Source organism: Hypomesus transpacificus, chromosome 22 (assembly GCF_021917145.1).
Source record: "Hypomesus transpacificus isolate Combined female chromosome 22, fHypTra1, whole genome shotgun sequence".
NCBI classification, from domain to species: domain Eukaryota; kingdom Metazoa; phylum Chordata; class Actinopteri; order Osmeriformes; family Osmeridae; genus Hypomesus; species Hypomesus transpacificus.
The window spans coordinates 324,031-350,923 of record NC_061081.1 but is presented as its reverse complement, the minus strand read 5'-3'; the positions used below and the strand labels follow the sequence as shown (position 1 = coordinate 350,923).

The 26,893-nt window shown below is 47.8% G+C and overlaps 2 protein-coding genes across 3 annotated transcripts in view; one reads left to right on the top strand and one right to left on the bottom strand.

Moving 5' to 3' along the window:
• The window catches only part of frem3 (Fras1 related extracellular matrix 3), a 33,858-nt gene extending 17,896 nt beyond the window's left edge, over window positions 1-15,962 (top strand). Inside the window, exons 3-24 of the mRNA XM_047044688.1 lie at window positions 276-422; window positions 1,746-1,976; window positions 2,160-2,285; window positions 2,403-2,654; window positions 5,746-5,895; window positions 6,110-6,319; window positions 6,565-6,762; window positions 7,212-7,376; window positions 7,663-7,845; window positions 8,047-8,177; window positions 8,971-9,129; window positions 9,524-9,827; window positions 10,122-10,253; window positions 10,439-10,770; window positions 10,887-11,079; window positions 11,363-11,467; window positions 12,074-12,201; window positions 12,477-12,611; window positions 12,899-13,025; window positions 13,250-13,437; window positions 13,669-13,815; window positions 14,031-15,962. Of these exons, the coding sequence (XP_046900644.1) occupies window positions 276-422; window positions 1,746-1,976; window positions 2,160-2,285; window positions 2,403-2,654; window positions 5,746-5,895; window positions 6,110-6,319; window positions 6,565-6,762; window positions 7,212-7,376; window positions 7,663-7,845; window positions 8,047-8,177; window positions 8,971-9,129; window positions 9,524-9,827; window positions 10,122-10,253; window positions 10,439-10,770; window positions 10,887-11,079; window positions 11,363-11,467; window positions 12,074-12,201; window positions 12,477-12,611; window positions 12,899-13,025; window positions 13,250-13,437; window positions 13,669-13,815; window positions 14,031-14,609 (4,322 nt within the window). The 3' untranslated portion in view covers window positions 14,610-15,962. The remainder of the gene's footprint in view (window positions 1-275; window positions 423-1,745; window positions 1,977-2,159; window positions 2,286-2,402; window positions 2,655-5,745; window positions 5,896-6,109; window positions 6,320-6,564; window positions 6,763-7,211; window positions 7,377-7,662; window positions 7,846-8,046; window positions 8,178-8,970; window positions 9,130-9,523; window positions 9,828-10,121; window positions 10,254-10,438; window positions 10,771-10,886; window positions 11,080-11,362; window positions 11,468-12,073; window positions 12,202-12,476; window positions 12,612-12,898; window positions 13,026-13,249; window positions 13,438-13,668; window positions 13,816-14,030) is intronic.
• A 1,369-nt stretch (window positions 15,963-17,331) lies between these two features.
• On the bottom strand, window positions 17,332-25,667 carry smarca5 (SWI/SNF related, matrix associated, actin dependent regulator of chromatin, subfamily a, member 5). 2 transcript variants are annotated; one of them, XM_047045701.1, is made up of 24 exons: window positions 25,384-25,667; window positions 24,393-24,512; window positions 24,107-24,273; window positions 23,876-24,021; window positions 23,640-23,740; window positions 23,243-23,422; window positions 22,724-22,879; window positions 22,425-22,556; window positions 22,176-22,244; window positions 21,944-22,053; window positions 21,498-21,724; window positions 21,150-21,271; window positions 20,851-21,003; window positions 20,450-20,582; window positions 20,129-20,277; window positions 19,885-20,016; window positions 19,689-19,796; window positions 19,423-19,536; window positions 19,193-19,315; window positions 18,950-19,082; window positions 18,581-18,699; window positions 18,220-18,432; window positions 18,011-18,121; window positions 17,332-17,852 (listed from the first exon to the last, which is right to left on the bottom strand). In XM_047045701.1, exons 1-24 carry the CDS (start codon window positions 25,453-25,455, stop codon window positions 17,787-17,789), a joined length of 3,156 nt encoding a protein of 1,051 aa, XP_046901657.1. In that variant the 5' UTR covers window positions 25,456-25,667; the 3' UTR covers window positions 17,332-17,786. The 2 variants fall into 2 exon arrangements, with proteins under 2 accessions (XP_046901657.1, XP_046901658.1); XM_047045702.1 differs by having other exon boundaries at window positions 23,876-23,976.
• Window positions 25,668-26,893: the final 1,226 nt, after the last annotated feature.

Genomic DNA, 26,893 nt, shown 5'->3' with positions numbered 1-26,893 from the left:
TAGAAACAGGGCAGCACTTAAGTGTCCGCCTGTGTGGGGCACACAGGGCATTCATGGACGTCCAGGCTTTCAGTGATCAAGTTACCCCTTTAACCTTTTCAAAGCTGTCTTTCCTCAACTCCTTTGTCTGAAGGTATCAACTACCTTCAAAAGCAATAATCCATCAAGGCCACCTCAAGAGTTTCCTACAAGAGCCAAATGATAACTTTAGGGCTCAGTTTCCCTTCTCAGCTCTAGATATGTTGGTGTTCTAAACAGTGGGGTTACTCTTGCAGGTGGAAACAAGCTGAAGCCACAGCCATTCCGGCTCAACTGGGCCTGGATCTCCTTGGAGAAAGAGTTCTACCTGGTGGACGAGGATGCCAAGTTCCTGGAGGTCACCCTCAAACGCAGGGGCTATCTGGGAGAAACCTCTTTCGTCAGTAAGTACAGAGAAATCCACTTTCGCAGAGAGGTTTGAATGTTGTTTAGTCAAATAACCCGTTTACTCCACAAGTGTCCATAAGTGTTTTAATCATCTTGACTCCCTACAAAGGAAATTCTGCTGGTTAGTAGGAAATTTGTGTTTAAAATGACACTTTAGTCATTAGTTGCAGCCAGTTGTAAAAGGGTACTTCTAAAAGTGAAAAACGCTTCTGGACCAAAACCTTCTATTAAACTGTCATTTTGTGCAAGACTGATTGCTCTTTTAATGATCCTTTTTTAATAATCGCAGTGTTAGAAAAAAAAGCTCTGCCGCAATGCATCAAGCCTCCCTACTTGTCATCGATGTGTTCTGGCTTTTCTCAAACACAGCTCAGAATGTCCTTAGTTTCAAACACAGCTCAGTGTGTCCTTAGTTTCAAACACAGCTCAGAATGTCCTTAGTCTCAAACACAGCTCAGTGTGTCCTTAGTTTCAAACACAGCTCAGTGTGTCCTTAGTTTCAAACACAGCTCAGAGTGTCCTTAGTCTCAAACACAGCTCAGTGTGTCCTTAGTTTCAAACACAGCTCAGTGTGTCCTTAGTCTCAAACACAGCTCAGTGTGTCCTTAGTCTCAAACACAGCTCAGTGTGTCCTTAGTTTCAAACACAGCTCAGAGTGTCCTTAGTCTCAAACACAGCTCAGTGTGTCCTTAGTTTACCCTCTCGCCAAAGGGCTGAACGAGTCACGTCCTACCACAAAAAAACACCTCCACACCTGTCACGCTGTTGTCTCATTTGATGGATGCTCAGTCTCCTGTCTCGCCAGTGGAGAGGCTGGTTTGATGGAGGGTGCAGAGGAGCCGCCTCCCCACAGAGGTCAGGGGGTTGACGCCGGCGTGTTTGTCTGTGTGGCGACAACGTTCAAACACAGTGGTAGTAGGTCTTCACTGGATACACTCCTCTATTTACACTCTGTCTTTGTGGATGCAGAGAGACCTTGTTAATGACTTAACAATGCTGCTGAGTCAGACTGTTCACTGCTCCGTCCTCCCCCCTCCTCCTTAAATCCACACACAGAGCTTCCTTCCACGATAGGTGCACTCGTCTTAAGTCTTCCTTTCCTTTCAGTGAGATCAAAGAACAGCCCTGAATCATTAATCTAATTAGATTCCAAAGATTATCTATCTTCAGAGTATCTGATGAAGTAAAAAAAAAAGAAGTAAAAAAATGTATCAGGATACCCACCTCCCACTGACATTCAATTAAAATGGAATTAATTTAAACATTTCTTATGAATAAAAATGAGGTCCAATGCCCATTCTTTTTTGCCTTCTCCACAGGCATCGACACAAAGGACGGCACAGCGGAGAAGGACAAAGATTTCCGCGGAAAGTCCCAGAAGCAGGTCCAGTTCAACCCGGGCCAGACCACGGCCACCTGGAAGGTGAAGATTTTCACCGACCAGGAGTTTGAGACATCAGAGACCTTCGAGATCAAGCTGTCCGAACCCGTCATGGCTGTCCTGGAGTTCCCTGACTCCGCCACCGTGGAGATAGTGGACCCTGGTGATGGTAGGAGCTAGATTTAACCTTTGACCCTGCTTCTACAATCCGTTTGACCCCTTAGGACTGGAACTTTGATTCCGACCTCTCATGCTCATGCAGGGAGAAGGAAACATCGTTTTTAATAGTTCTAATCTCCTCTGTCATCTCTGTGGGCCGAGACCTGATGTCCTTCTGTGTCCTACTTCACAGAGTCCACGGTGTTCATCCCCCAGGCTGAGTTCAAGATCGAGGAGGACATTGGGGAGCTGCTGGTCCCTGTCCGGCGCTCAGGGGACGCCAGCCAGGAACTCATGGTGGTCTGCTTCACGCAACAAGGTCCGACACACAGCAGCTGATTTATGTTTGTTGTCAAACTCAATACCTTTTCATCGCTTACAATCTATCCTTATTTTTTTTGCTGTGTCATGCTACGTTTTTTTCCTTTTTCTTCAGGCACGGCCACAGGCACCATCCCCAGCACGGTTTTGTCCTACTCAGACTACATCACCAGACCCGAGGACCACACCAGCGTGCTGCGCTTCGACAAGGACGAGCGGGAGAAGACCTGCCGCATCATCATCATCGACGACTCGCTGTACGAGGAGGAAGAGAGCTTCAATGTCACGCTGAGCATGCCAATGGGTGGCCAGTTAGGCGCCAGCTTCCCCAGCGCTAAGGTTACCATCCTGGCAGACAGTGACGACGGTGAGCAGGAAGTGATGACCCCCAGTGTTGGCCAATCAGGATTAGATAAGGGGATTACATCCTATAATTAGAAATTATTTGAGAACTGGTCAGGGCTAGAATCTCTTTAACAAGTTTATTTACCTGATGGTAAAATCACTTGTTACACATACTTCAACCAAAACATGTTATTACAATTGTGGATCTGTCCCATCTAGGAAATAAGACAAAGTATGGATCCAATCTGTAATTATGATCAACCACAATAACATTCATGAAGAGAAAAGCAGACACAGCAATTTCAGTGTGTTTGGAAGCAAGCCTTTCAGTATTATTGTTAACGAGGTTTCCCGAGGGTAATGTTAGTAATAATGATATGATTCCTTCCCTGTTTGTTATGAGGCCTTAACTGCCGCCCAAGGAGCTTTGATGTTAAATCACAATTATGTGGGTGTGTGTCTTTGTCTGCCTTTGTCAGCCTGTGTGTTGGAGTTTTTGTTGGGGTGTGTGTGTGTGTGTGTGTTTGTGCACATTCCTGTTGCCAGGCTTTGCACCTCAGGGATGTTTCCTGTCGAGTGTGCTGGTGTACAGTCGTTGTGTGTCCATCCCTGTGTCTTTGTTGTGTCTATGAGGACTGGAGAGAGCCCAGCACCATCAACAGCCATCACTCACACGGGCAGGTGCTGGAGATCCCTCCGCCTGGTGCCCCTTTGATACCTTTGCCGTGGCTGTGCCACTTTGGTCTCCCTGAGTCATGTAATTCACAAATCCAATTGTGGCGCCATAGCCAAAGCCACACACACACACACTTAGCTGAAAACAAAAGCATCACTCCCAGAGGGCGGTGTTTGCCTGCTTGCCCCAGCCATGCCCTCTCCCATCCCCCTATTCCTGGCCTCATCACCTGCTTGGCAACTCCCATTGGAAATTAGAACTATCCCCTTCAGTCTTTCAGTGTCTATGTGTGTATGTGTGTCTGCCTGCTGCCTATACTATACTTTGCTTTCATTGGTCCGTCCTTGTCTGTTCAGTCTGTGTCTGTCTGTCTACCTGTCGGTCTGAGTCTGTCAGTGAGTCTGCCTGTCTACCTGTTTGCCAGACAACACCAGAAACTCCATAACCATCGGCAGGTGTCGAGAGAAAGAATAGCAACTCTGAACAAAGCAGGAAGAACATTAGAGACGTGTTTTGTTCCAGGCTGCCCCTCTTCTCACACGTTCAGCAGAGCTGAATAGAGAGCAGCCCACCTCCCACCCCCCCTACCCTCCCATCCACCACCCCCCTCCCTCCCTCCCTCTTTTTTATCTGATGGGTGCCAGAAAGCAGGCAGCGCCTGAGAGGAGGTGACTTTAGTGAAGGAATTTTCAAATGACAGCCATGTTTTTTTTCCCAGGCCCTTTTCTGATGGCTTTCGCTACACGTCTTTGGTTTATTTGTGGAGCCGATAGAGGAGACTCAGGCTAACTGACTTATTTTTCACTTGAGGAATGTACGGTGCTTGCAAGCTTAGCCAAACAGAAACTAGAAAATATTCAATTTTTGCCGATTGCTATTACAAAAGCTGTAGAAAAGTGCTTCCATAATTTATATATTGGTGTCCAATACTATTACTGAGCTGGGCAAGATATGAAAAATGTATATTGTCATGTAGACACAATGACAACATGAGTTTATTTATATGAAGACTTTGTATTTTCTGAACCATTGGCATTGCTCCTTGCATTGCTGTACATCTACCATTGTAGTATCTCAACATCCTGTTCTCTTCCTCCTTTCCTATCCTCCCTCTCTCCCACCATTTCCTCCAAGCAGACCATCCCGCTGACAGACAGACAGGGATTTAATCCCTCGCCAGCCATTTTGCTACTAGAACACAATCGGACGCTATGTATAAATAATGAACGTACATTCCATGTCGTGACTCCAGGCGACGTGATGAGACAGGAGATAGGAGTCCTCAATATAAACCTCCATTGTTGCGGCCTGGCGTCTTGGTGGGTCCCTTCAAGGAAACACCCCTTTCCTAGCTGGCGTGTGTGTGTCTGTGTGTGTGTGCATGTGTAAACCCATCTGCCTGGCTGGGTAAACCTGTGGTTTGGCTCATAGCCAGCTTCAGGCCCCATTGTTATTTGTCTGGCTCTTCCTCCCAGTGATCTTTCAGGGTTGCCATGTTGGTACCTCAACCCCCCAATAACCCCCCATCCTGGTGCTGAATAGTGTCAGTGACTGAGAAGCGTTGATATTGTGCCAGATCTCCCTTGCCCAGGGGACTAAACTGATAAGATACAATTTTAGGAATCCTATTCATATTGCAACTACTTGCAAATACAATTGGTGTGTTCACCTTTTCTACTGTTTTATGTTGAGGTAATTTTTTAACAGTGATGACTGCTCAAAGGGGTCAGAGATCAGACTTTGATCTTAGGAGATAGTCAGGGTTTTCAGTGTGGGCTAACGATGGCCGTTATAGAAGGGTGTGGAGAGATGAATCAGTGGTTTGAGTCTTTGTTCCAGGGGTCTGCATTCCAAGGATATGGGTGTGTGTGTGTGTGTTATGAGGGAGTAGATCCGCCTGTCTGTCTATGCCCCCCTGTCTTCACTGTTATCAGACAAGGGAACATCCTTCAGCCTTCACCTGACCCAAACACACACACACCTTAATGTGGATGCTCAGCAATATCCACAGAGCCTTGGCACTGAGTTCAGATGCCTGGCTTGATGAGGAGGAGGAGGAGGAGGAGGAGGGGATGAGAGAGGGATGAGAGAGGGATGACAGCTCTCTTCCTGAGCAGACTCTCTGCCGGAGGGGGTAGCGACCGCATGACCGAGTAAACCCTGCCACCGTTTCAAAGCCAAACGTGTTTGAACATCCAGCCTTTCGCCACGTCTAATTCAGCACCCCGAGTTGGACTTCTTAAGTGTTGAAACCCATGTGCAGAAAGGATCATAGTCAGCAGCACCACCTCCCTCCTGTACAAATATGACTCTGACTGCTTCAGAAACCATTTAGAACACACGTGAGCGAATACTCTCTAACGTTATCTCTATCTCCATTTTCTGTCTCTCTCTCATTGTCTCTCTTTGTTTCTCGTTCCCCCTCCCTTTCCAACAGAGCCGTCCCTGTACTTCGGGGAGCCGGAGTACCTGGTGGATGAGAGCTTGGGCTACGTGGAGGTGAGGGTGTGGAGGACAGGCACCGACCTGTCCAAGACCGCCACCATCACTGTGCGCTCCCGCAAGAGCGACCCCGTCTCCGCCGAGGGTAAAGACCTAAACCCCCTGTGTCTGTATGCTGTGTCTGTCTGATGTGTGTGTCTCTGTCCGTCTATTTTATTTGTTCAATCATCTATCCTTCCTTTCTTCCATTCATCTATCCATCCATTTATTTATACATCCATCAATTGTATTTCCGTGCGACTATAACGACTATAACAATGTCCCTGTCTCACCCTGCCCCTCTCTCTCCCCGCTGCCAGCTGGCCTGGACTATGTTGGCATCAGCCGTAACCTGGACTTTGCCCCGGGGGTGACCATGCAGACGTTCAGGGTGACCATCCTGGATGACCTGGGCCGGCCGGAGCTGGAGGGGCCTGAGACCTTTGACCTGGTCCTCAGGATGCCCATGAACGCTGTGCTGGGAGAGCCCAGCAAGACCACCATCACCATCAACGACACCATCACCGACCGTGAGTCATTCTCCTCCACACACACACACACACACACTTAGTCACACACTTGGAGGACAAAGGCTCCTATGCATGCAGAGGGTCGGTTTACACCAGGGTTTGTTTTTCAATAGTTCTTCTACACACTCACACACAGTCACTTGATGCTAATTTATAACCTTTCCAATTAAAAAACAAAAATGTAATTCCTGCGCACTAAAGCCATCAAAACAGTCAGTTAAAGCGAGTCCCATTCATGTTGTCAGTGCCCAAGGTGCAGTTCAAGGAGGGCAGCTACAAGGTGGACGAGGCCGACGGGGAGGTGAAGGTCATCGTCTACCGCAGCGGCGACATAAGCCACGTCTCCACGGTGCGCTGCTACACACGTCAGGGCTCCGCCCAGGTCATGATGGACTACAACGAGAGGCCCAACACCGACGGGTCGCTGGTCAGCTTCCTCCCAGGTACCACAGAGAAGGAGAGGGGGGAGGATGACCGCTGCTCAGGCTGCTTTTGTTGTGTTGGTTCTTGATTTTCTCTTTGTTCCTCGTTTTTTTTTTGGTCTTTCTTTCTGTCTTATCTTTCTCTCTTTCTTCTTCTCCACATTGTTACTTGGCACCCTCGAGGCAATCGCAACCTCCCTCCCTTTTTTTCCCCAGAGCCCCGTCACTGTATATCTGTCAACGCGTATTCTTCCCATGTACATTGATACCATCTTACAGGGTCTGTCGTTTACTGACTTGTATGTCATTCTCTCGTCTCCCTCTCGCCTTCCCTCTCGCTCTGTCATTCCCTACCTCCCTCTCTCTCTCTTTCATCTTTCTCACTCTCCCTCTTTATCATCTCTCGGCATCTTTCTCATCTCCCTCTCGCTCCCTCTCATCTCCCTCCCTCTCTCTCCCTCCCTCCACAGGGGAGAGTGAGAAGCCGTGCGTGGTGACCCTGGTGGATGACTCGGTGTACGAGGAGGACGAGGAGCTCCGCCTGGTGCTGGGCACGCCCAAGAGCAAGTCCCCCTACGGCGCCTCCATAGGGGAGCAGAAGGAGGCGCTGGTCACCATCACGGACGACAAAGACAGTAAGCCCGGGCTGGAGGGGGGAAATCCCAGATAACACCGTTCACGTTCACTGGTGCCTACTAAAGGGACAAAGTGCTTCGTTACACACAGCAGGTTCTTACCCGTGGGTGCTGATTAGCTAAGTGTACGCACCTGTGAGCTGCTTTGTGTGTGCCTGCAAAAGCGCTCTGCTTTGACTCGTGCTTTTAAGCAGAGTTAAAAGTTGTCATTCTCATTCTCTTTCTTCCTCCTCTTCCCCCTCCTCGCCCCTTTCTCCTCCTCCCTCTCCTCCCTCCCTCCACACAGAGCCCATCATCCGTTTCTCCGAGATCAAGTACAGCGTGCGGGAGCCTCAGGTGAAGGGCGAGGTGGCCCTGGTCAGGATCCCCATCCTGAGGGTGGGAGACAGCTCCAAGGTGTCACTGGTGCGCGTCCACACCAAGGACGGCTCCGCCACCTCCGGAGAGGACTACAACCCCCTGTCTGAAGGCGAGCAGCCATTTTGACTACATTACCCAGTCTGCTTAGAATGATGATGTCTGAACTGGGAAATTCCAAGTGTTTACTGTGAAGGTTGATTTACACACTCATCGGACTAAAAAGCCCCTTCAAGACATAGAAGTGTGGAGAGAAGAATCACACAATTATAAACACTGGCGGATTACAGCATCATTCGATTTACGTTTTCAGATGTGGAGTTTAAGGAGGGGGAGACGGAGCACTTTGTGGAGGTGCAGATCCTGTTTGACGGCCAGAGGGAGATGAGAGAGGCCTTCACTGTGCACCTGAAGCCTGATGAATACATGGTGGCCGAGACCATGGTGAGACAAAGAGCACACAGCGTTCGTGCACAAGCACATCCGTGCACACATACAGAGCAACACACACATGAACACATCCACATTGGCGGACATGCTCGCTCGCTCGCTCCCTCGTTCACATACGTATAACACAAACATACATACAATACACACTAACACACGCGTTACAAAAATACCTTTCGCACCCAGAACTATACACACACACATACACACGGCTCTCTGTGTTAAAATAGCCGGGCAGCAGCTGCCACTGTCAGCAAACCCAAATCACGACGTCTCGTAAAAAAGCCCTCTCCTCTTTGAGCCTGTGTGTGTGATGTGTGTGTGTGTTGTGTGTGTGTGTTGTGTGTGTGCTCGGAGAATGTTGCTCCGGGTGAGCAGTGCCGACCTATAAACAGGGATACCAGGCATCCCAAACATGTACTGTACGGTGCTGCACACTCTCTCTCCTCTCTCCTGCTGCCTGTCAGTCCAGTGAGCAGGGCCCTCCTCACTTCCTCTACTGGCCCAGCTTATATCTTACCAACAGCACGATGAGAGATTTATGTCAAAGCAGATGCTTGGATGTGTGGTGTAAATGCATGTTTTATTCCTGAGTAAATTGTTTAAACACAATTTAAAACAGAAAATATTTCTAAAGAGCTAAGTCAGTGATTCGATTGGACTTTCAATCCAATTATAATGTCTGTTCATTCTTTTTTCTATTTTGATTTGTAAATCAAGAGAACTTGTGAATAAATGAACTGAAGTGAACTAACCCTGAAGGACTGGTGTTCCCTGTGCCTTCCTCCAGATGAGCAAGGCCATCGTGTTCATCGAGGAGATGGACAGCGTGGCGGACGTCACCTTCCCGGCCGTGCCCGTGGTGATCTCCCTGCTCATGTACGACGACACGGCACGCGCCAGGGACAGCCCCCGACCCTCGACCGGGTACCCTGTGGTCTGCGTGACCGTGAGTGGCCACATCCACACGCTCGCTCACACACACACACACGAACACACACACACACACAAACACACACACACACATACACACATAATATCCATCCAGGTGTCCATTCAATCAGCTATACTTTCAACTACTAACATCCACTTGAGAGCTTGACTACCTTTTCTTTTTTTATCTCATTCACTTTTATTTAGTTGTATTCACTTCAATTCACAATTGACACAAATGATTTCAGCTTCCTTCCCTCAAGTAGAAGTACAGATACTTATCTTTAAAAAGACTTACACTTTTTCACTCAAGTTCCAGTAAAGAAGTATAGGCTCTGACATATACTTAAGTAAAAAATAAATACATCTCAGCTTGAACACTAAAGGCAGTAACATCCTTGTTCCAACAGGCCTGCAACCCCAAATACCACGACTTTGACAAGACGGGTTCCATCTGCACGGCGGAGAACATCAACGACACCCTGACCCAGTACCGCTGGCTCGTGAGCGCCCCCAGCGGGGCCGACGGCGTCACCAGCCCCATGAGAGAGGTGGACACCAACACCTTCTTCACCAACACCAAGTCCATCACCCTGGACTCCATCTACTTCCAGGCAGGCTCCCGGGTCCAGTGCGCTGCCCGTGCCTTCAACATCAACGGAGACGCCGGCCTGGAGCTGTCCAGTCCCATCGCCGTGGTCAGCAGGGAGGAAGGTGAGAAGAGGGAGTCTACGCCGTTTGGGGAGAGGAGTTTAAAGTTTAGTGTGATGCTTGTTGTTGTTGTTGTTGTTGTTGTTCTGGAATGCCAAAATACAAAGACATTCAAATGTACTCATGTGGAAAATGTTGTTTATTAATGTTGCTGCTTACAGGACAAAACCACTTGTTACCATAGCTTGTGATTTTAGTACTTAGTACTAGTAAAGTCAGGGTACGTTTTGGCTGAAGTTTTGGTTCTTCCTGTGTTCTGTTGTGGAGCACGGTTCTGATGTTCTGCCGGTTCTGTAGGGATGTGTCAACCTCGTGTCCCCGGTACCGTGGGGGCGGAACCCTTTTCTGCCAAGATCCGCTACACGGGCCCCGACGACCCCGACTTTCCCAACCTCATCAAGCTGACCGTCCACATGCCACACATGGACGGTAGGTGGACAACTCAGCCTCATCACCAACAAAGAAACCAGAAACCATGTTCTTACGGTTGAAGTGAGATTATAAGCGACAATATCTTTGAAAATCCTACATATAAATCCTTTTTTTTTGTGTGTGTGTCTGCCTCTCTCGTGACCTGTCTTCCTTTCTACCTCGACCTCCCTCTGTCTCTCCAGGCATGCTGCCTGTCATCTCTACCAGGGCGCTCCAGAACTTCGAGCTAACCCTGAGCCCGGATGGCACACGCGTGGGCAACCACCGCTGCTCCAACCTGCTGGACTTCAACGAGATCCAGACGGGCCACGGCTTCATCACAGACGCCACCAAGAACCCGGAGATCATCGGCGAGACGTCTCCCTACCAGTACAGCGGCACCATGCGCTCCGCCAACTCGCTGCGCTTCTACAGGAACCTGAACCTGGAGGCGTGCCTGTGGGAATTCACCAGCTACTACGACATGTCTGAGCTGCTCAGCGACTGTGGGGGGTCCATCGGAACCGACGGGCAGGTAGGGGTTTTACCTTTTATCCAAAGTGACATAGAAATACTGCATGTACAGTAGTAAGTGCAGCTCTGAAGCCGCTACCAGTCCAGTCCAGTCTGACCCTGTCTCTCCACCTCCAGGTGCTGAACCTGGTGCAGTCCTACGTCACCCTGCGCGTGCCCCTCTTTGTCTCCTACGTGTTCCACTCCCCCGTGGCCGTGGGCGGCTGGCAGCACTTTGACCTGCAGTCCGAGCTCAAGCTCACCTTCGTCTACGACACCGCCATCTTGTGGCAGGAGGGCATAGGCAGCCCGCCAGAGGCAGAACTGCAAGGTACACTCAGAACCAAACACTCCCTCTACCGGTCAGACGAGGTACTACAGTCGCACTTTTATGAAAAATTTTTGCAAATAAAAAATTCAGATAATTCGTTTGTTGTTATTTTCCTTTTATCAGTGGCAGGGAGAGGTGGTTGTTGCTACATATGTTAAGTTTATGTAAAGCAACTTTAGCTACAATTCTTGTATGAAATGTGCTATATAAATAAAGTCTTACTTACTTATTTACTTAAGTCATCTGTGGTATTGAACATGTTGTGTGCCTGTGGACCCTCTAGGAGCCATGTACCCCACCAGCATGAGGATCAACGAGGAGGGCCGTCTGGTGGTCAACTTCAAGACAGAGGCTCGCTACAGGGGCCTCTTTGTCATGTCCCACCCAGGTACGCACACACACACACACAAAGTGTACTACACACACACACTCACACACACAGTGTACTACACACACACACACACACAGTGTACTACACACACACATTGTACTACACACACACACACAGTGTACTACACACACACACACACACACACAGTGTACCACACACACACACACACAGTGTACCACACACACACAGACAGCCACACATGTACTTACAAACCTATGTCAGCTATACTTAATAACATGTACATTTATGAATACAAAACACACAAACACAGTCACATGCGATGAAACCACCCAGTGGTCATTCTATACAGCCAGTCCCTATAGGGTTGCACAGTGACCCAGATCACCCGCCGCTATTTCTGGCATCTCTCGTTAAGGAGCTTCTCTTCCTGTGTGCCATAAAATAGAAATGTGACTCACCTTACACATTCCCTGCAAGGTGTCTGAAAACGTCATAATATTTCGGCTGTAAATTATGAAATGATGAGTCATGAGTTGAATTACAACTTTCTTTGTTTTATTGAAGTTTCAGAAACATGAGTCTATGGGTTTCATGAACATGGCTGGGTATATCAAATCATTGTGTGTGTGTGTGTGTGTCCAGGAACAGGCCTGTCGTCCATGGTGATGTGTGCGGACCACCCAGGGCTGACCTTCACCCTGTCCCTGGTCCGGACTGAGCCCACCTACAACCAGCCCATGCAGCAGTGGACCTTTGTCTCAGACTTTGCTGTGAGTCGCCACTCGCTTGATTTAGAGCCTGAAAAAGATACACCATAACAACAATTTTCAATGTCTGGCTCTATTCGAAACTTTGGTACAAACAAGTCAATGCTAAAAGAACATCCTACAAGGAATCTATACTTACATACATTTTTTTATGACTTTTGCATGAATTTATTCAATCGTTAGCTTTTTCTCTGTTTGTAGTTAATTAATAACGAATAGACCTTCCATGGGTCACGAGGGTCCTCAGTGAGTACTTGTGGTTCCCCTGTTCTCCACAGGTGCGTGACTACTCTGGCACCTACACGGTGAAGCTGATCCCCTGCAGCGCCTCCCCCAGCGGCGAGTACAGCCTCCCCCCTGTGTGCCACCCTCGAGAGCCCCTCACCTTCGACATGGACATCCGCTTCCAGCAGGTCTGCTCTCCTCCCCCTGAGACCCAGTGGAGCACTCCTTAACGTGTCTGCCGAAGGATAAGGGTGTGACAGGAGTAATGGGGTTGGATTAGTGGCTAACATTGATACAGGAAGGGGGTTCCATTGTATTGTTGTAGCAGGCAATTTCGTTCTCGATCCAATGCAAATGTCTCTCTTTTCTGGGCAACCCTCCTCTCCTCTCATCTCCCTCTCCTCTCCCCCTACCCTCCACCTTCCCCTCTCCTCTCCCCCTCCCCTCCTCCTCTCTCTTGTCCTCTCCTCCTCAGGTGAGTGACCCAGTGGCAGCAGAGTTCAGTCTCAACACCCAGATGTTCCTGCTGTCTAAGAGGGAGCTGTGGCTGTCTGACGGCTCCATGGGCTTTGGAGAGGGATCCGACGCCGCCTTCTCAGAAGGTAGGAAAGGACCCCTAGTGGCTCTAGAGAGACACTACACCAAGGAGAATCTATTCAGACTGTTACGATCCGGCAGTTGGTTACTGCCCCCATTCTGCAGACTTATTTTTGAACATAGAGCCACCTTCGTTAGTTCAGTCCTGGCCCCTCCCTCCTCTTCCTACTTCCTGTTTACTTCCTTATCCTCCTCTCATCCTCACGCCCTCCTTCCCCTCCTCCGCCAGGCTCGTCCATCTACGGCCGCGTCATGGTGGACCCGGTCCAGAACCTGGGAGACTCGTTCACCTGCAGCATCGAGAAGGTGTTCCTGTGCACTGGGGCGGATGGATACGTGCCCAAGTACAACCCCACCAACAAGGAGTATGGTTGCCTGGCGGACGCTCCCTCGCTGCTCTACAGGTTCAAGATCCTGGTAAGATCATCCGACATGCACCTATACCTCTGTATCTATGTGGTCCATGTGGTACCCTGTGTGGGGGGGTTTATTGTGTAGGTCTGTGTATTTTTTTTTTTTAAACAACTGTCACCTAAAACGTGGCAGTCAGTGAATCTTTTTCCCCAAGATAGAATCGGGCTGTTTTTGCTCATCTGTACATGTTGATGGATTGTTTTTCTAATGTGTGTGTTTGTGTGTCTTCCCCAGGACAAGGCCCAGCCAGAGACCCAGGCTTCTGCGTTTGGAGACGTCCTGTTTGAAGCCACCCTGGCCCTGGACAGCCCAGGGGCCCTTCCTCTGGTCAGACAGCCTGGCTCTGACGGCTTCACCCTGTCCTCCTCCCCTCTGTTCCAGGTAGGAACACACACACACAACCCCCCCCCCCCCCCCCACACACACACACACACATAGTTAACTCGCACAGATATATCTTACAGACACATGCATAAACAAATGCACAAACATGCTCACAGAAACCGCATGCACATGTTAGCTGACACCTACAACTTAACGTTCAGGTGTAGAAGAAGCGTTCATCAAAAGCTCAAGCCTCTTTATGGTTTTGCCAGGTGGCTGCCGGTCGAGAGTGGTTCATCCACACCATCTATACCGTCCGCTCCAGAGATAACGCCAACCGCAGCATCGGAAAGCGCAGCCTGGACTACCAGCGCCACAGCCTGTCCTCCGTGGACCCCCAGCCCCAGATCGGCACCTCCTCCCTGGGCCGCAGCCGCCGAGCCGCCCCCTCCGCCCCCGCCCTAGCCCAGGACATTGGTGTGGACGCCAGCCGGGGCACCAACATCCAGCACATCGCTCTGGATCGCTCCGACCGCATGGTGGTCAGCCAGCGCCAGCCCTGGACCCCCAGCCGCGAGCGCCAGCCCCTCCTGGAGCGGCCCCTCCTGGGGAGCTCCGGCAGGGAGCCCCTGGACACCTCCACCCTGCCCATGCTGGTGGGGCTGGCCGGTCTTATCCTCCTCATCTGCCTGGTCGCCATCGTGGTCATCCTGCTGGTGCGGCGCAAGAGGCGGGACAAGGAGAGCCAGTTCCCTCCCTACGCCACCTCCTCCAGCTCCGCCTACGGCGGGAGCAGCTGCAGCGGCGGAACGACGAGCACGAGGCAATTCTCGGATAGTTCCGAGGTCTAGACACACACACACACACACACACACACAGACACACGCAGACACACACACACATAACCCAGACCTTCCCTGCAGACCCCCTCTGAAAAGAAAACTGACTGTTCCTTTCTCCACCACAGTGCCTTCTAAGTTAAAACAAACGAACAAACCTCACTCTCCTTAGCACTGAAGACAGCTCATACAGCCACCACTCTGGACAGTACAACTATATGGACGAGGGTTACTACAAATGCAATATGTGTGAGTGCATTCGTGCTGGGCTTGTAAAGAGCTGGCGTTCTGCCAGGCTGCCTGACCCACTATGAAGTGTATCCTGCCTCTCATGTAAACAGCCCCTCTGTAGAAACACAGGCTTCATTTAATAACACCACTCGTTCAATTGTACCACCTGTTTGTCTTGTTTATAGTTTTTAAATGCAAAGAGTCACGCGTTGGAATTGCTGTCCTAGCGCCAATCCCGTTCTGCCTCATTTTGCCCAATTGTAAAGAACACCCCCCCCCCCTCCCCGCTGCCCATTTACTGTTTGTGCTTGAGTTGGAAAAACCCAGAGGAATCTTCTGAAATACAGCATGTCTTCAGCACAGGTAGCCTTACGAGTTAACAGCTCTGGTGTTTTTGCGTCCCCTGTTTTCCCTGGAGAAAACAACTTTACCGAGGTGTTTTTACCATCATCACTCATTGTCAATCATTGTATTATTTCATGTTTTTTTTATGTTGAGAGGAACAGCCATGTGTTAAATGTTATGTAAGCGGAGGTTATCTGTCTAGTGAATGCTGTTGTGATAAATTCTTGTATTTTTGTAACGTGATGTTGACGATGCACTGCTGTGCGTTTTAAAAGCCCTTCATGTCTGTACCCACTGCAGCATACCATAATGGTGCTATTCAAAGGGATTGTATTATGTCATTTTAGTCAAATGAGAGAAACGTAACTATTAATTCAGAATTTGTTTTTATACATCTTTTTACAGGTCTTTGAGAATGCGGTTTAAAAGCATACCTATGTGCATAGCATGACTTGCCTGTGTACATACTTGCATGTGTAGAATATTGAAAATCTCCACAGGACAATGCAAACAAAAAAAAGGTATTAAGACACCCTGGTGAAACTTGAAAATTAAAAAAACTCAACACTCTGTGCTCTGTAACCTAGAAAGCAATAACCAACTTAAAATTATTACCTTTGTTTTATGCAAGTGACAGTATATAAGTTAACATGTGCCAATTAGTATAGATGTAGAATGTTCCAGACCAATTTCAATCAAATTGGTGTTTTATCAATTTTGTGATCACGTCAATGCCTTGTTTGATGTACGCCAACTATAACTGCCAAATACAAATGTACTTTTCTGAAATCGTTTTAGCGTTTTCCATCAACATCTGCAACACAGACCTGAACTTCTCAGGTCATGAATAAGTCTAGTCCTAGGCTTGGTCATTAGGGCATATAAATATACATCCTGAATAAGAATCATTGACCTTCAACCACTTACTTAACTGAGCCCCTGCCTCTGCTGAAGCACATATGAACACATTGTGTTTCATCTCTAGAGGCCTCTGCTTTGTTGAGGTCCCTCTTCCTCTTTTCACCCTCCCTGCTTTTGTTCTGTGTATGACTGAGAGCGTCACAGAGAGGAACAAAAGGAGGAAGGGAGATGCAAATAGTCTGCAACACTAGAACAGCATGCCAGGTATGGAATACTGGGGTCGTGTGAGGTGAGGTTGGTGCATCAAAGGTAGTGCTGGTGAGCAGACAGGAATGGTTGTCTGGGTGAGAGAGAAGTGGGAGCGGTCATAGTAGGAAACATCAGGGCTTGATGTGGTTTATTGATCTGGAATATGGAAAACTGGATGTTTTGGGAACCAGCCATACGTTTCAGTGTCATGCTTTGTGAGGAGGGTAAGAGAAATTGGGATTGAGGCTGGTACTGACAGTTAGAGGAGAGAAGGAACGCTTTGTAGCATCATCAGTGAAACCATCAGCAGTCCTTCTGTGGACATTATTGGACCTGCAGATGGCAATGTGGCAAAACAAACTGTAGGTGTAACAACTCCTTGTCAATAATTGGACACACCTGTGGCTCAGTAAGTCTTGACTTACCCACATGTGTGAGCAATTATTGATGATGATGTGGAACAATCAGGATTAAATTAGCTTTTGTTTCTTCTGAACAGTCAACTTGTGCAGTGGTTCCAGTAACGAGTGTAGTTGCTGTGCATGTTTGCCTGCATGTAAATGCAGACATTCCTGCCTGTCAATTAGTCAGATCTGGCAATACCACCGAAGCCTACTTGAGATTTGCCAAGTTGACTTTGTTTTAGACTGGGGTCTTGAGCTGCCAGATGGCTCCCATTGTTTACTGTGTGATCTGTCATCATCCAGGAATAATATTTCCAGAACATACTTTGAAATAACAGGGCAGTCCTAAAGCTAATGCTGCTTTGCAGACAAGGCAGGAAACGACTTCTCTGCCACTTTCCTTTCCTCACATTTTTCTTAGCTCCTCGTGTGATTCTGAAGAGCATCAAATCACAGCCTGTGGTCCACAAACTTAATATTGAGATTAAGGAGAATATATATTAACATACACAAAATAGGTATTTATACTTTTCAGGGGATTCTGATATTAACCTCTCTGGACATGTACAAGCCAACTTTCATTAAATAAACATTAATACTAACTTTCAGGATTTATATTCACCAAGATACCATTCTGTCAGCAGTTTTTAAAAAACAGTGGTAGTTTATTGAGACATATTCCAAAAAGACACATTTTCAACCCTTGTAGGTAAAGAAAAACAAATGAGGTTCTTCAAAATAAAAAAGGGACACATTGTTACAGGAAAGGGAATGTGGTGCACAACCAAACAGGCATAAATACATTTATTATATCACCTCAAGTACTAGTAAAAAAGGTAGAAAATAAACAAAACAAAATAACCCAGTGCGGCTGCAGTTATGGGGTTGAGTCACTAACAAGGCAGGCCTGCGAACAACTAAACCTTACCTAGAACGAGCCGACCTACAAGCAAAGAAGCTTAGTCCTCTGAGGGGAATTTTTTTGTTGTACAGTACATCGTCACGACCCGTAAAAAAAAAAATGCAACAGACGTTACGACTAGCTATCTTGTTGCTCTCTCCTCTCTCTTCCTTCCTCGGGCACCTGACGTTCGCTGCATCACAGCTTGAGTTTTTTCCTGCGCCCCCGTCCGTCCGGGGTCCCCTCAGACTTGCGTTTTTGGGTCTGAAGAAGACACAAGATTACAAAAAAAACTGATGGTGAATTTCTGTCTCTACTAACAACTGTAAGGCACATTTGTTGACATGATAGTTTTAAGAAGGGGTTAGGGTGAGTGTATCTTCATGTCCTGCTGGCAGGGTGGTGTGACAGCAGCTTCTTACCGAGCCAGACTTGGGTCCTCTCTTCTTCTTCTCTGCCTTCTCCCTCTCCTCCAGCTCCATGTTCTCTCGCTCAATCAGCGTGATCAAAGTGTTGCATCGCCTCTGGAGCTCCTACACACACGCGCACACACACACACACATTAACCCCAAAACAACTCAGAACGAATTATAAAATGACACTATGACTTCGACATAAACAAACTTTTCACCATGGCGGTCCTGGACTTGAGGAACCAGTCGAAGCGGAACTGGGGCGAGTTGCGGATGCACTGGCGCAGCTCATCGTAGACGCTCTCCTTGTCGAAGCCCAGCTTGTGCAGCATGCAGATGAGGAAGCGATCCTCCTCCTCCGTGTAGTTCTTGCCCTTGTTAGTGCCGTAGGAGATACGAAGCTGGTGGAATGGGGCCTTGTATCGCCCAATCTAGGGGGAGGTGACAGAGGGATTTGGGTTTAAATATATATTTTTTTTTTTAAGTTTTGTTTGCCATTTGGTTTTCCAGTACAAGTGCAACTACATTCAACACTGCTTATGATGCCTTTAAAAAGAAGACAGTGTTGGCTTCAACTACCTTGGAGTCGAGCGCCTTCTTGATGCTAATCCTCCTCTGGATCCTGGCTTCTCCTCTCTCGATCTGGGCCATGATCTTCTCGATGTCCTGCAGCTCGTTGCAGCGCTCCCAGAACACCGCTGGGAGAAGAAGAAACACACAGACAAGTTGAGGCCATGCTACTCATCCACGTAAACGGACGCGTTCTCTTCGAGGGAGTGCGTTTCCCCCCTGACAGGATCCTCAGCGAGGATGAGGGACCAGCGCTCCAGGTTTAGGACAGAGCTTCTCTTCCCCCTCTGTGATGGTCCTCAGGGACATTGTAAAGTCCTCAATGGGTACAAAAAAATGGTTGTTTTGGGTGCTGAAGGACTTTTTTGTTGCTTTTACCAGAATATTCCATGACCTCTTCTGGGGTTTTTCCCTCTACCTCCCTGGCGATGTTTTCGATGTCGTCTCGTCCCCACTTCTCATTGGCTTTGATGAACTGGTTAAAGTCACGCTTGTTCCAAATTGTGAAGCCCTGGGTGCAAGTTATTGTCAATGAGTGTGTGCATAAACAACAACAACAACAAAAACACGAATGAAACCATGTTGAGCAGATAAGTACAGTCTGCCCTGGACACCATATACCTGCGAGAGGAGGTTCTCCTTCTCCTCAAGCTCCTCCTCTGATAGGGCCTCTGCATCGTCAATCTTGGCCTGCTCCTCCTTCTGTTGCTGGGCAGAGTTGGGGAGGTCTGGGTTGCGAGGAACCTGAATAGAAACACAGATTTATAAACACTCTGCATTTCACCCTGCTCTCTTTCGAGACATTATACCACAAACAGAGAAGTGCAGAGGCCAGGGGACACTGGACAGACCTTGTAACCAATGGTCTTCCTGTAGAAGAGAATCTCTTTCTCCAGCAGCTCAAATAGACGAGGGGGGAAGAACTGGAAGTCTTGAACATTGGGCTGCTTGGGGGGGCGAGGAGCCTACAAGAGAGATGGAGGAAAGGGAGGGGGAGGTTACATATATTTCTACAAGGGCCAGAGATGTATTTTTGGTGGTGAGCATTGGGTAATCGTCTTTCAGGGTGTGCTTACACCACCTGCCCTGATGGGGGCGGTATGGAGAAGTGTCTCACCTTGGGTGCTTTGGGTTCGCTGACGCGAAGGGCCTCTCGGAAGTAGGCATCCACCGCATAGTTAGCCTTCCTTTCTCTCTTGGGCGGTTCGATCCAGTTTGTAATAACCTACAAGAGCAGAATGCCAACGGTTTACATAGGGCCTGGAAGACATGGAAATGAAGAGGCGGAGCCTGGAGCCTTAAAGAGACGGTACCTTCTTTTTCTCCCTGTAGTCCTCTCCTTCGAAGGAGTACACTGTGTACGCCGCGGCGTTCTCCGTGTCCATGCTGAAATTCCTCAAAGAACTCTCGCCCAGGTTCTCCATCTTCTCCTTCATCTCAATGGTCTGGAGGGACCAGACATGAACACAGACATTCAACACAGGAGCTGGAGAGGTTTCACTGATCCAATAAATGGAATTTCTGATATAAAAACTGTTTTGTAGCCTTCATCCTGACCTTCTTCTCTCCTCTCTCAAGGATCTCGTCGATGTCTTCGTCCGTGATGTCACTCTCCTTGGAGGCAAAGACGTGGGTGGCGCCGTGGCGGATGATGGACAGCATCTCGTCCTTGCCCAGCTTGTTGAGGTTGGGGTCCACTAGCCGACCTGCATCCCCCACACACAACCCTCAGCTGCTATAATACTCAAATTAACTCAAAATAACTACTTAAATACACTGACATGGCCAGATCCAAAATGGCCAACATCTGTTTTATAGTGATCCTGAGTAAACACAGTCAAATGGGTGGCCAGTTTGGAGCAGAAGTGGTGTGGTTACCTTGCTGAATGACGATGGAGTCGAGGTGGAGCTTCATTTCGGCGCGTTCCACAATTCTCTCCTCCACTGTGTTCTCTGTGATGAAGCGGAACACGCGCACCTGCTTCTGCTGACCAATCCTGTGGGCTCGGTCCTGAGGGACACGGAAAAATGAACCAATCAGGATTCAGATGATTCACAGTTGCCTGAAAAAAACTCCTTCAATAAACTATTAACACTTTAAATATGCTAGTCGTCTTTAGTTGCTCAATCAATAACTTGGCTGGTTAGTCCTGGATTGTCTTGATTACAGATACATGACTCAAAACCTTGGACAATCAAGAAATAGAAAAATGCTGGCACCACAAAAATATGTAAACAATATGCTTTACTACACTTAAATATATATGAGGGCTACTGACCATGGCCTGCAGGTCAACCTGAGGATTCCAGTCAGAGTCATAGAGGATGACCACGTCAGCGGTTGCCAGGTTGATACCCAAACCCCCCGCCCTGGTGCTCAGCATGAAGAGGAACTTGCTGCTGTTGGGCTCGTTGAACGCGTTGATGGAGATCTGGCAAGAGAGAGGGGGGCACGTGAAAACATTTTTACTCTTCCCGTCCTCAAAGTTCAACCACGTAGTCGGCGTCTGAAGTCTTTCCAGAACCAAAATGGATTTACAAACGGGACACGGTAGTGCCTAAAAAGTGTCTGTCTTACCTGTCGTTCCTCGTGGGGCGTTTGTCCATCCAGGCGGCAGTAGCCGTAGTTCTTCCACATGCAGTAGTCCTCCAAGATGTCCAGCATCCTGGTCATCTGGCTGAAGATCAGCACACGAGATCCTAGAGGGAGGAAGGGCTTACAGCTGTCAATCATACTCAGCTACCCAACTTGGCCTTTTGAGGTGAGCCATGCTGGAGGGCTTCTACAAACTGTGCAACATCACTTCCTGTCCTTCAACCTCTTAGGACAGAAACCTGCTGTTCAAATACGCTGTCGAAGTGTATGTTCCTTCATAGAGGACAGCGGATAGCATCCGTATATGTGAAACCAAGACACTCCACTCACCCTGAGCCTTCATCTTGGGCAGCAGCTTGTCCAGGACGGCCATCTTGCCGCTGTTGACCGACAGATGGATGTCGGTGGTGTAGGGCGGGCCGGGCTCGGCGCCGTCGAACAGGTAGGGGTGGTTACAGCACTTCCTGAGCTGCATCAGCACGTTCAGCAGACGCATCTTGTCCGTCTTGCCTGCTGCGTTCAGGATGTCGATGTCCTTCATCAGAATCTTGGTATACCTGCGAGAACAGGGACCAAAAAGGTTTTGTGCATGTTGCTTTGGTTGGGCACTCATTTTTTGGGCCATATATAGAAGGAATTGGACAGAATCCTTGTTATTGAAAACATCATAATTACATTAAGACTTCTGCCAAGTCACAGTTGAATGAACTCTTAGATCTACCTTAGATGTACCTGCTAACAGGTAAACAAACCCTGGGTAGGCTGGGGTCACTTACCACTCTCTCTGCATCTTGCTCAGCCCCACGTACATCTTGACTTCCTTCTTAGGAAGCAGCGACTTCTCCACGTCCGCTTTGATACGACGCAGCAGGAATGGACGCAGTACCTACAAACATGCACACTCTGTCAGCAAGTGTAGCCAAGGGCAACTGTAGCCAAGGGCCACGAGGAAGAGAGTAACCAATCATGCATGTTGTCAATGTGCAAAAGAGCCTTTCTTTCACTCACAGTGTGAAGACGCTCCACCAACTTCTGGTCACCCAGGCAGTTGTTGGTGTCGAACCAGGCGTCAAAGTCCTTTCAAAACAAAAATTCGGAATGAGTCCACATAAATCCTTGTGCTGTGTGCACTGCATATTGAACCAAACAGAAATGATCTCTCCTTTCTCACTGTGTGTATGCATATCTCTCTCCCCACACACACACACCAGTATGTTTTCCCTATTCTCCCCTCTCTTTTCTCTATCTCTCTCTCACCTCTGAGGAGTTGAAGACGTCGGGCAGCAGGAAGTTGAGCAGGGCCCACAGCTCGTGGAGGTTGTTCTGGAGTGGGGTGCCGGTCAGCAGCAGGCGGTTGGTGGTCTTGAACTCTCTGACGATCTCAGACAGCTGGGGGCAGAGACACAGACCCGTTAGGCCCGACAAACCCCATGAGGACTGACAGACCAGTAACCCAAACCCTATGACCAGCTGTGACTGTCTGCATGTACGACTCGAAGGAATGGAAAACAACAGTTTGAACAGATTACGGTGTTGTTTTGGCTCTTGTCCCACACCTTTGACTTCTCGTTCTTGATCCTGTGGGCCTCGTCTATGACCAGGTACCTCCAGTTGAACTTCTTGAAGACTGCCTTCTCGATGATCAGCATCTCGTAGGACGTGACGCACACATCCCATTCTCCCGGAAGCAAGACGTCCCTGATCATGGCCGTCTGAGAGGAGGAACGGCACACACACACACACAGACGTAAGTGTGGGCAAAGTATCAAAACCTAGGCTAGCTAACATCAGCATTCCTACACTGCTAATCCTACACTACAGCCGTGTGTCTTACTGAAGCTGCATTGCGATAGTTATATTCCTGTACAACCACTGTCTTATTTACACATTTATAAAGAGGTTGTCTTACGGTTAACAAACAATATTCTAAGCATCAGTCAAGTTAAGGATACAGTGCATTGGCACATGTAGTTCACAACTTGGTGCTATCGCATTTTCTATTCTCTAATTCAACTGTAAATACAGCTGTCATTACTTGACCTTCCCGCCCTCAGTCAGTTCTAAAGGAAGCTCACCCTTTCTTCTCGGTCTCCGATGAGGCAGACTGCTCGGAGGGACGGCACCCAGCGCTTGAACTCGTTCATCCAGTTGTAGAGGGTGGACTTGGGCACTAGGACCATGTGGGGCCCAGGGATGCTCCTATAGTGCTTCATGTAGCCCAGTAGAGAGATGGTCTGTAGGGTCTTTCCCAAACCCTGGAGGACAACACGCAGAAGTGAGCAAAACAAACACCACCTTTCTCTCAAACACACAGGCATGCTTATACTTGTAAGTATGCATGTTTCACACACAAAATCAGCCAGGTGCGCACACACACAGGTAAAAACCCTGCACAAACTCCCTTGTCCACATACACACATTATTTCTCAAATAAACAGAAATGTAACCAAGCAAAAAGATGGCCTTGCTTACCATTTCATCAGCAAGGATGCCATTGATGCCATTCTCATACAGGGAAATCAACCAGTTCAGACCACGGACTTGGTAGTCCCTCATTTTACCTGCTTTCACAACTAGGTGGGTGGAAAACATACATTTAGCACCATGTTGAGCACTCTTTCCACATTGGACGTGTATTTTTGGAGACTGTCTACGTTTCCTGTAAAAACATGTGGGGGGGGGGGGGCTGGAAGGTTGTGCGAACGTACAGGATGGGGAGTCGTCAAAGCGGGTGCAGACGGCGGTTGCTTTGCTGTTCTCGCTCAACAGCTCCTCATCCTCCTCCTGCTCTGTTCGACGATGGCGGTTACTGTCAGAGATGAGCCCGTTTAGTTCTTGACAACTGAGTAACGTCCTTAAATCACATTTCATTGGAATTATCATTTTTGAAATACAGTAAAAGCACACAGCTGGAATCCATATTTATCGCATTAACTTACTCTCCAGCAGAGAGCAGGTTCTGCTTCTCGTCTTTCTTGATGCGAGGGCGCCCGGGCTTCATCTTGAGAGGGGAGGTTGGCGTTTTCTGAGCCGCCGGTTGGATGAAATGGGCAAACACCTCAGTTTGTTTCAGGAGATACTCAAAACGGTTGGTACGGTCCGATTCCTGCGAACACAAGAGCATTTGTTTGGGCGTGTGAGTTCACACACTGGGTTGAGGAGAAAACACAACAGTTTGAGGCCACCAATGCAGAGAACACTTGAGAGGTGAAAGGGTGAGCTCACCACTTTCTCTTCATAACCTCGTGTCTCCTCAGGTGTGATTTGGGAAGAAGAGGATCCTTCTTCCTCCCCTTGTCCTGCACCAGAAGACTCCTTTCCTGCAATGGTGGCGTCATCCTTCTCCTGGAAACAAGGGGATTATCGCAATGTGTGATTTGATGCACAGGTAATGCGTTTCTGGAGCTATCTCATGAATCGGAATAAGTTATCGGACTATAAGCAAGCTCCTCTACTTTCGGATTTGTTGTTGTCGCACTTTCTGCCTAGCCCCATCATGTGGCTGAACTCCCGTATATACACGAGACGCACTGATATGACCACATCTGGGCCACTTCTTGCGCTACCTCGATGCGCTCCGTCTATCAGTATTACAAAAGACTATTCAGTTGAGTAGTTGTGCTTGAAGCTAATCGGCTCCGTTTTAGGAGATCTGTAAGCCATGTTACATGAGGCATGTAAGCCTTCATGGCTAGGCAAAAGGGCAAGATTTTAAATTGACCAAATCAACCGTTAAGGGTTGCTTTCTAAATAGTATCGAACTAGCTGCTAGTATCAAATTAGTGTCACTAGTCCCTTCACAATGCATTGGGGTGAATGGTCGGTAGGTCGTATGGGTAAAACTTGTCTTCACAAAAGTAGACGAATTTAGATTAAGACTGGCGAGCTGCTTGCTAGTAGCGCTAGCTACTGCTACCTAGATCTAGGCTGGAACGTCGTTATACAAGCTGGCCTCCTCCTACTGTAGCGTGACAACACATTCTCCCGGGAAGATGGACCAGAGCTGTTTGTTATCTATGTAAGCTAGCAAGCTAGCGGTAGGGCTAACATTACAACTCAACCTCGCTGACCAATTGAAAGTTTGACTTGTTTCATAACAACTTAGCTACGGGCAAGCGGATTTGTAAAATTACACGAAGCACTCGTTTAATCGTGTAACGTAACACCAACTCAAAACAATAGCGCCCGCATTGTTTCATATTTTGCTCCATCTCACCTCCACTCCTCCGGTTTCTTCAAGTTCACTCGGCTCTTCCCGCTGTTCAGCGCCGTTTCCAGTTTCGGACATTCTTACCGAATTGTTCCCTCGATCTAACCAGATTGTGAGTTAATCGATGACTAAGACCCAACGTTCACTACCAGAGATTGTTTTAAAAACTTTCTTCGAGCTAAAACGTATGATCCTATTGTTTATAATGAAAGGCACGGGCTAGTCACAGGCGATTCATTCGCTTGCTTTCTCAGCCACCCGCGTTCAGATACCCGGTGTGATCTGTATCGCGAGACTTGATTGCATGGGTGAATTTTCTTCTTCTTGATGCATTTCCGGAAATACAAATTACTTTGAGTGAATAGCTGCCCCCTGCTGTTCACCATAACGCATTGTCAAACGCCTATTATGGCATTTCTTCAACTAGACACTAGAGAGCGCAACTTGATCCTAAAACTTGCGTCTACATTTTAGCCAAATTGGAGTAATTTTACTCCAGGTATAAAAAAACAAAAATGTAACGTTTATAAATTATTGATTGATTGATACTGATTAAGTACATTTGTATGTGTAAAAACAGTATGATCTCCATACACTTTTTTATTAGATTAATTTGCCTTACAGAATCACCTAACACATTTCTACCACATTTATTTAGAGTTTTACGTTTTTTAAGCAGTAGGCCTACTTGTACATCATACTTTTGGGAAATATTATTATCACATACATATACGATACTTTTACTCAATATCTGATTCTTCTAACTGTAATGGTCAGTTTTCAAAGCCTGGCTCCTTAGGCTGCCGAAGCTGTTTCATGCTGTACCACACCACCGTCAGACTGCAAAAGTAGTCCTAAGAGTTAGCATATTGTTACCATGACGTTGAAAACTTAAGCATGGTCATCGTGCTCCAGCTCGAGTCCCGCAACTAGGCCAGATGCGCAGCGTGGAGAGTCCTTGAGCGTTGTCAAATTATAGAACCAAACCTCCAGTTTTCAACAGAAGCTGAGTTTGAACAGTCTGTTTATTAGTAGCCTACAGTACAGATGATATAATTATGGAGTTATTTCATAACAATTTGAAACTGTGTGAAGTGGACCTAAACGTCGGAAGGCTACAAAGAATCCTTTGGAATAAAGGTAAGACCTTAAGACCTCTCGTGCAATAACCAGGGTACAGTAACACGTGCATCTCACTAAGCCCTCGTCGCTTCTTTTTTTTTTTTTTTTTTTACAAGACAGAGACAGCTCTTCTCTTCCGCACCAGCTGGGGAATTGCATTGTAGTTTCTATCGATTAGGTACTGCATAGGTGATCGCTAGCATGTCCACATTGAAAACTTTGAAATAACACTAGATTATTGACTGAATTCACAGTTGTTTGTACACAATTAATCCTCGAATTTGAAAAAAAGTGGCCTTATTCATCCCCTAATATCCAGGACGACTACAACGCAGGCAGGCTTAATTTATTTTCATCATAGTCCTGTGTTTAATATGTCGCCCTGAATATTAAG

Bases quoted from the DNA above. Each gene is read 5' to 3' on its own strand.
- smarca5 (XM_047045701.1), bottom strand. From the start codon at position 25,455: ATGTCCGAAACTGGAAACGGCGCTGAACAGCGGGAAGAGCCGAGTGAA. The intron at 23,423-23,639 runs GTAAGCAAGGCC...GTTGTCCTCCAG, and splicing joins GCATCCTTGCTGATGAAATG to GGTTTGGGAAAGACCCTACA. The intron at 17,853-18,010 runs GTAAGAAGCTGC...TGTCTTCTTCAG, and splicing joins GAGGACCCAAGTCTGGCTCG to ACCCAAAAACGCAAGTCTGA.